Below are 8,700 nucleotides of genomic sequence, written 5' to 3' on the forward strand. Positions count from 1 at the left end.
ACCTGCCAAGTACTGAATTCTCAAGTTGAGTAGCTGTTTTTATTAGTGCGGAAATTCTCAGCTGAACTTCCTGCACTCTGGCAGTGACTAACAGGAAACATCTGTGGTCTTATTGCCAGCCAAACAGTCTATTCTTTTTCTTTATGGTCCTCGCTTTCCACTCTAGAGTTCAGTTCTAGACTATTGACTTACATAAAAGTACATGTTATACAGTTCTTTCAAAGATCCAATCTGAAAAGAATCCTTTTTATGTATCCAAGTATTTCAGCAAGTATTTCAAATTTATAGGAAAAAAAGAAAAACTGTTCATACAAGTCATTATAAAATCCATTTGATTTCCTTTTAAAACAGATTTCTAAAAGTTATCTGAGACTTATTTTGTTTTCCATTTTTTCTCTTCACCTTACAACAGAAACGTAAACGTCTGTGTAGGAAACTATAAATTATGGAAAAATATAAGAAGCAAAAAACCGAAAAACAAACCACTCATAACCCTACCGATTAAAGGAGGTTTCTATTTTTAAAAAATTTTTTTAAAAATTTGTTTTTGTTATAGCGTTTTAGCACTAGGATTCTTTTTTTTTCCTATGTACCTTTTAAAAAACAAAGTTGAGTTAGCACTCTAAGAATAATTTGTATCTTATTTTCGTCACTTCATAAGGTTTTCCCCATATCATTAATAATTTTTTATGACAGTAATTTTTATTGGCTCGTAGACTATCATATGTATATCCTATACTTGACTTAACCATCCTGTACTGTTAAACATTTAGGAGGAAAAACTTGTCTTAATGTTATAAGGGAAGGATATATGGTTTCAGTCTGTAAATATATCAACTTTCTTTTAAGCGTATCTATATTTATATTCTTTTGAATCACAATCTTATGATTACCACAGATCTGAGGGGGTAAAGGTACATGGTGGAAACTTGCGTTTAACCTTTGGCCAAAAAATAACCATGAGCTTTCTTTTTTTTTTTTTCCCGAATGTTCATAGCAGCTTTAATCATAATAGCCAAAAACTAGAAATAACTCAGTATGTCCTTGAATGGATACATACCAAAGAATATTAAAGATAGTAAGGAATACTAAGCAGGAAAAAAGAATAAACGGTTGATATATGCAACAATTTGGATAAATCTCCAAGGAATTATGCTAAGTGAAAAAAGACAATCCCCAAAGGTCACACACTGTGTAATTCCATTTATATAATATTCTTGCAATGAGAAAATTATAGAAATGGAGAACATATTAGTGGTTGTCAGAGGTCAGAGAAGGGAGTATGTGGCTATCAATGGACCAGGTAAGGAATCCTTATGGTGAAGTCGTTCTGTATCTTGGCTGTATCAATGTCAGTATTCTGGTTGTAGTATTGTATTGTGGTTTTGCAAGATGTTACCATTGGGGAAAACTGGTTAAAGGTTATGCAGGATCTCTTTGTATTCTTTCTTTTTTTTTTTAATTGAGGTAACATTAGTTTGTAACATTATATAAATTTCAGGTGTACATCATTATGTTTTGATTTCTGTGTAGACTGTATCATGTTCACCACCCAAAGACTAATTACCATCCATCACTGTGCACATGTGCCCTATTACCCCTTTCGCCCTCTTCCCTCCCCGCTTTCCCTCTGGTAACCACCAGTCTAATCTCTGTATCTATGTGTTTGTTTGTTGTTGTTTTTATCTTCCACTTACGAGTGAAATCCATGAGCTCTTTCTTAATATTGCCTATGAATATATCTGTCCCACTGCGAGAAATTGTTAGTCTTAGATACCAGAGTTTTTGTTTAGTATAAGAAACTCTGGATAGTTACTTTAAAATAAAATACTTTTTATTCTTATATGCCACATTGTGTTTTTGTTTTAGAAATATCCAAGTTGATTAATATGCCAATGATAAACATCTCCCAGATCACACCCACTCCCTTAGTTTGGGCTGAATCACTAAGATCACTCTGCTGTACTTGGAGTGAAGGAAAATGGGCCAGAGGAATTCTTCCAGTCTAGAAAGAAATCCTGGGAGCCTTCAACACAGTCCCTAGTCCTACCTCATTCCTAACACCTCATTTCATAACTGCTTAAGGAATTAAGATGTGTGCTTCTGGTCTTAGAGGTTTGGTTCAGTTCAGTCCCACAAACACCAGGGCTTCATTGCAGGCTGGACATAGGGCAGGTAGCAAGAATCATATTCTTAATCGCCCCGATAATTCTCTTGTCCCACGCTGTGTGTGTAACTCCTGCCATTGAGAAAGATCACTGCTCTCTATTTCAAGCTAATGAGGAAAGGCTGCATGTCTAAGATGTAAATCAAATAGGGTTTTATGTCTAATAAGTAGGGTGATGACCATCTTATTTCTACCATTAATTTAGCTGCTTGCCTATCTCATGACTTCAAAGCATATCTAGGGAAAGGGCAGTAAAATGGGAGACAGAATTTTAGCGTCCACCCTGTTTATGAAAAGTGTATTGAAAAATAAAATTGGAGGAATTGGGAAGAAGCTTAGTGGCTTGGGCAGGAAGCAGCTATCTATGAAAGGATACAAGAAAAGGAATTAAGAAATAGGATGGTCCTGTAGGTTGATATACCTTTAAGTGGTGTTTGTATGTATGTATGCATGCGGGTTTATCCACACGTGCATATATATATACACACATATGCACATACTGTACACCTATTATGTGTGTGTAGATGAATATTTTGAAAGCAGGATACATTAAATATTAGTTAATATTTTGTATGTCAATGAGTGATATTTTTACCTGTCTTATATCCAAATTAAGTTTATTTGGATAACTCTTTGAATCTTGCAGTTTTAGGGCAGACAATATTTACTTGAGAATAGAATATACTTTTCCCTCCTAGAAATACATTTTTCTTTGTCGTGGTGATAATAACAAGAGTAATCAACCAACCAAGATATTACTGCCTGCCTGCTATATGTAAACTCTATTTTGTACCCATTTTTATTTAGGTAGTTTATGTAAGAATAATAGGATAGTCACTCAATCATACGTAAAGGACTTTCATTAGGAAAAAGAGTTTATAAACACCACACTTGTAACCTAAAATTCTAGTTGTATACTATATATGTTTTTGTTTTCGTTTTGACAGGTGTATTTTGGAACTTCTCATCCAAGGTCCTATATCTCTGCCAATGTCACAGGTTTCAAATGTGTGACAGGAATGTCCTGTTTAATGAGAAAGGATGTGTTAGATCAAGCAGGAGGGCTTATAGCTTTTGCTCAGTACATTGCTGAAGATTACTTTATGGCCAAAGCAATAGCTGACCGGTAAGAAAACTAAATTACATTAGGCTATAGTATTTTTAGTACCTAACTTCTGTTGGTTTACTCTATTTGTTAAACCCATGGATTAGGGGCTATTTTATTTTATTTTTTGCTAGTGAGTACAGAAGAGGTTAATATTTTTAGAAAGTCATTCCTATTAATTATTCATAAATATGTTATGCTAAGGAAACAAAAAATATTGTGATTCCTCTACATTGTTCAGATTAGTGTAGTTTGAAGTGATTACAAGGAAGCTTCTTTGTGATTGTGAATTTTCATTATTATGGATGTAAATTTGTGTGTGTTTTAGAAGAATTAAAAATATCGGTGCAGGGCCGGCCCCGTGGCTTGGTGGTTAAGTGCACGCGCTCTGATGCTGGCGGCCCGGGTTCGGATCCCGGGCGCACACCAAGGCACCACTTCTCCGTCCATCCTGAGGCCGAGTCCCACATACAGCAACTAGAAGGATGTGCAGCTATGACATACAACTATCTACTGGGGCTTTGGGGGGAAAAAATAAATAAATAAAAATCTTTAAAAAAAAAAATCAGTGCAGTTGTAAGCCAGTAGGTGAAGATTTAAAGAACATGATTTCTAATTTTGAAATCTCAGTCGATTATTTGGTCCTTTGATAAGAAGCCACCTAATGATTCACATGATTGACTTAACATTTCTCTTTCACAAAATGAGACTTGTCTGCTTTTAAAGGGGTTCTTTGCCTTGTGTGATTATTTATTAAAGATGTGATTTTAAACACTGAAGTATGTTTTTAAAATTTTCTCATGGTGGTGTTCAGGTGGTTCATGATTTCATAGTATTTCCCACGAGATACATAATGCCACTTTTTGTTTACATTTCTTGTTGAATATCCACACACACGGTCTCCCTTCCTTTGTTTTTTTTTTTGGTTAGTAGTGATCAGAGACTAAACTATTAAATACAGAATGCTCTCCATTTAGTACTTTTAGAATACCTGTATTTTAAGTTTCTTAAAGTGTGAACTGAGGGGTTGTAGTTCCTTCCAGCTCTTAGGTGGTACTATCAGGGGCCTAGGTAATTGCTAAAACATCCATAAGTATGACATACCCTAAGCAGGGTGCTGATCCTGAGGACTAGGCTCACTCTGAACACCGGCAGACACTTGCTCGTTATAGTGATGAGTAAATGCATAACCAGTCATACCTGCGTGTGTTCATCATCATAGCTCATTTTATAATTGTCTTAATTTTCAGAGGTTGGAGGTTTGCGATGTCCACTCAAGTTGCAATGCAAAACTCTGGCTCATATTCAATTTCTCAGTTTCAATCCAGAATGATCAGGTAAATCAGCTGGCTTTCTTCTGTTTATGCTTGGTTAAAAGAAAAGTAAGGGGAGTAATTTTTACATGGTCGAACTTGGTTTAAAAAAAAATCTAAAAGTCAGATTTTTGTTTAGTTCCAAGAAAGAGAATTTAGCTTATTAAAATAAATTTAATGTCTACATATATATTTTCCTTACTATGTTAACACTGAAAGCACTCAAAAAAGAGATGTTGAGACTTTGAATTTTTTTATACGCTGGTCTCTATTTTCTAACTTTCTACACTTTGAATTTTATCATCTTTACTTGTGTCAGTGTGTAGGCCATACAAGTGAATTTATAGACTTTTTTCTTTGATATACTAGACAAAAATAGAAAAGAGATTCATTTAATACTCTTTAAAGACGTGAGCCCTTATATAACAGGGTAGAGAGTTGACCATTTTGGGAAAAAATTGATTGGTCTTGTAACCAGGTTGTTGTTTAAAAAAAAATCCATTTTTTTTTTTTTTGAAGGTGGACCAAATTGCGAATTAACATGCTTCCTGCTACAATCATTTGTGAACCAATTTCAGAGTGTTTTGTTGCCAGTCTAATTATTGGATGGGCAGCCCACCATGTATTCAGATGGGATATTATGGTATTTTTCATGTGTCATTGCCTGGCATGGTTTATCTTTGACTACATTCAACTCAGGGGTGTCCAGGTATGTGGATAGGCATGAAAAGGTTGGCAGTCATTTGAGTGGAACTAAAACTATTTTAATTTAGAAAAAGTTAAAGAAAATCTATCTAAGCCATTCTTCAGCATTAAGATATTACTTTCCTTAATGGAATGTGGACATAAAACTAAACGTGATTTTCAACTTTCAGTTGGTTATACAATCACTTTCATTAAAGCTCCAAAAAATATGATGTTCAGCAAATCAACAAGTATTCAAACTAAGAATATATTAAGATAACAGTTATTTTCGTGCTGCTTCTACTCATAATTAACATTTCTTAACCGATAGCATGACAGTTAAATTATTGAAAGAAGCAGACTTGATTTTGTGTAGTGTACCGAAAAGAATGAAATCGAAGAATTTAGTTTTTTAACTGTGGCTTTAGTCTGACAGTAAATCAATTTTTTTGTTTTTAAATTCCTAGGGTGGCACACTGTGTTTTTCAAAACTTGATTATGCAGTAGCTTGGTTCATCCGTGAATCCATGACAATATACATTTTTTTGTCGGCGTTATGGGACCCTACTATAAGCTGGAGAACTGGTCGCTACAGGTTGCGCTGTGGGGGCACAGCCGAGGAAATCCTAGATGTCTAACTACAGTTTTGTGACTGTACATAAAGGAAAAAAGAGAAGTATTATAAATTATGTTTGTATAAATGCTTTTAAAGATCTACCTTCAGTAGTTTTATCACATGTATGTTTCGGTATCTGTTCTTTAATTTATTTTGCATGGCTCTTGCATCTGTGGGAAAAAGAAAAAAAAAAAAAAAAAAACCACATCTGTAGTCTTGGCCAAATGGTACACTTTATTTTGTGGAAGTAGAGAATCAAGAGAATTGGTTCTAGGAACCTGGGCTTGGTTTTTGTGGTTGTTTGTTTATTTTTTAAAAATAAATAAATATATATACATATATATATATATATGAATGCTCTGCAACAAACACTATGACAGTATCCTTCAGTAGAGAAAGTTTCTTATTTGTGAGTACACTCTTTTAGAACACTTACAGGATGGCAGCAGCTTCGTTTGGGGGTTAAGAAAAGACTAGAAGGTAATCGCTCTTCATGTCTAAAGTGAACAATATTATGCAGTGAACAACCCACTGTGAGGTACTATCTGAGAAACTTTTTCATGATTTCTGCCTACCTCTTGTAGTTGTTGCAGAGCAAATATAAATTGTAATAAGGTAGCTAGGCCTTGCAAAAACAAACGGAAAACCTTTAAAAATAATAATAATAAAAGAGCTGGAGTCTAGTATTTATACGAATCTGTGAGAGAGATTTTTTGGTCTCACTGCAATGAACCAAAAGTGGTTGATTTTGGTTTTTAATTGTAGCCATGTATTGAAGGCATCTTTTTGACCAACTCTCGTTGGTTCTGTCTTGAACCATTGTTAATCACTGTGCTGGTAAACCTTCCCTTCCCTGCTCCTCACCGGACCCACTCCATCTTTCCTTAACTTTTCTTCGGGGGGTGGGGGGTGGGGGGTGGTTTTGTTTTAGTGTGAGTGGACGTTTTGATAGTCGTGAGGAAAAATGCATTTCAGACACATTTCACACATGAGCTATTTTCTTACACAGTATGTCTTATTGTTAAAAAAGAATGTAATTTCATGATACAGGTATTTAATATCTTTTTTAAGTAAGTAAATATTCTAGCCATCAATAAATAAATTGCAGTAGAGTATTAAGAGGGGACAGGATGAGTTTTACTCTTAAAATTAATCAGTATCCAACTAAGTCTACTGTGTGTGTTTTTTTTTCTTTTTTTTTTTTTTACTGTTATAGTCTAGTCTTATTTAAATTGGATTTTTGTATTCCAGTTTGTATGACAAAACAGACTAGATACGTGCTAGTTGTAAATGCATGTTGTATTTCCCTCTTCTCTCCCCATGATGCCGCTAAACTTGCTTGTCAGGTTATGCTTAACTTGTGGTGAACTGGACTTGTTTTTGTTTAAAAAATTAGGCAAAAACGTAAGGGACAGTGCGTAAGCCTTTTTTTGTTTTTCGTAGTGGAATTTTTGCTTTTTCTTCAGGATTGGATGGCCTGTTGTCTGTATGAATGCCTGCTACAGGGCTGACGCTGGCAATATGGCAGCTTTCCATTCTAAGTTAACTACAGTTTCCATGTCAAAACATGATGTATAGCATATTAGCAATAACTACATATTTATAGAAAATGAACACTTTTTCACTTCACTGAGCCAATTCGTTTAATTGTCTGATAACTATATACGTGTTTTAAATTGCAATATATTTGTCAATGTGTATATACTGTGTATACACATTATATACAAGCTTTCTCTGGGCCAAACTGCTTCATTCAAATTTTTTTTTTTGCCTTATGATGAATTTGTTGGAAGGGCATTTTCTTCACGAACAAAGGCTTTGATGCATATTCCTTTCTATGTGAAATGGGTAGTATTGTTCCCTGAGGAAAGTTGCACAGTGAAAACCAGTCTAGTTGTGACCCACTACGTGTTTATTTTTTTAAATCACTATGACACAAGTTGACTTTTGCTGCCCATGTTTGTAATTCGTTGGTTTGTTTCATGAAGTTTGGTTGATGCCATCTTTTGCACTGCTGAGGTGAAGTCTCGCTGATTACTTAGCTGCTTGCTGATCTCAGTGTGGACAATGTAACAACAAAACCAAAATGGCTGGACAGACTTCTTGTGTTTTGTAAATATAAAAAATAACTGTTCTGTATGTGTGATCTATGTTGTAGTGAAGTATTTCCTTAAAGTGAAGCTTCACTTAAGCAGATAGAATCGTTTTTTGTTTAGCAAGGTTAGAGTGGTGATAAAATGGTAAGAAATAATATAAATGTTGAAGAAAGCATCACAACAGAACTGTAGGAGTCCAAATTTAATGAACTGTCTAAAAAAAAACACCAAGTGTCTAGAATGATCATGTTTTATTATTTAAAATCATTGTCTTAAGTTTTTTGTTCAAAAAATAAAAATTTGAATACAATCAAAATATTAGCAGTAATGTATTTTTGTTTCCTGTCTTTCCTTTTATTTTATGTTTTTGTAAATAATCTAATATGTTCCACCATTCACACCAGAATTGTTAGAAGAATTCTGTCAAGTGTTAATTTTCAAACATTTTTTTTTTCCCATTTGCCACAGGCAGATTTATGACTTCAAGTCAGGCTTTTCTACGTTGGTTGCACGTTAGAATCAGCTGGAGAGCTCTAAAAAATACAGATGCCTGTGGCTGGCCCAGTGGCGTAGTGGTTAAGTTCGTGCACTCCCCTTCAGCAGCACAGGGTTCGCGGGTTTGGATCCCAGACGCGAACCCATGCACCACTTATCAAGCCATGCTGTGACGGGCGTCCCACATATAAAGTAGAGGAAGATGGGCATGGATGTTAGCCCAG

At 34.8% G+C, this 8,700-nt stretch overlaps 1 protein-coding gene across 1 annotated transcript in view; it reads left to right on the top strand.

Annotated features, from left to right (window-relative positions):
- UGCG (UDP-glucose ceramide glucosyltransferase) overlaps positions 1-8,323 on the top strand; it is a 35,515-nt gene extending 27,192 nt beyond the window's left edge. Inside the window, exons 6-9 of the mRNA XM_058523774.1 lie at positions 3,115-3,293; positions 4,523-4,609; positions 5,105-5,294; positions 5,737-8,323. Coding sequence (XP_058379757.1) covers positions 3,115-3,293; positions 4,523-4,609; positions 5,105-5,294; positions 5,737-5,907 — 627 coding nt within the window. The 3' untranslated portion in view covers positions 5,908-8,323. The remainder of the gene's footprint in view (positions 1-3,114; positions 3,294-4,522; positions 4,610-5,104; positions 5,295-5,736) is intronic.
- The last annotated feature ends 377 nt before the right edge of the window (positions 8,324-8,700 follow it).

Source organism: Diceros bicornis, chromosome 28 (genome assembly GCF_020826845.1).
Source record: "Diceros bicornis minor isolate mBicDic1 chromosome 28, mDicBic1.mat.cur, whole genome shotgun sequence".
NCBI lineage: Eukaryota > Metazoa > Chordata > Mammalia > Perissodactyla > Rhinocerotidae > Diceros > Diceros bicornis.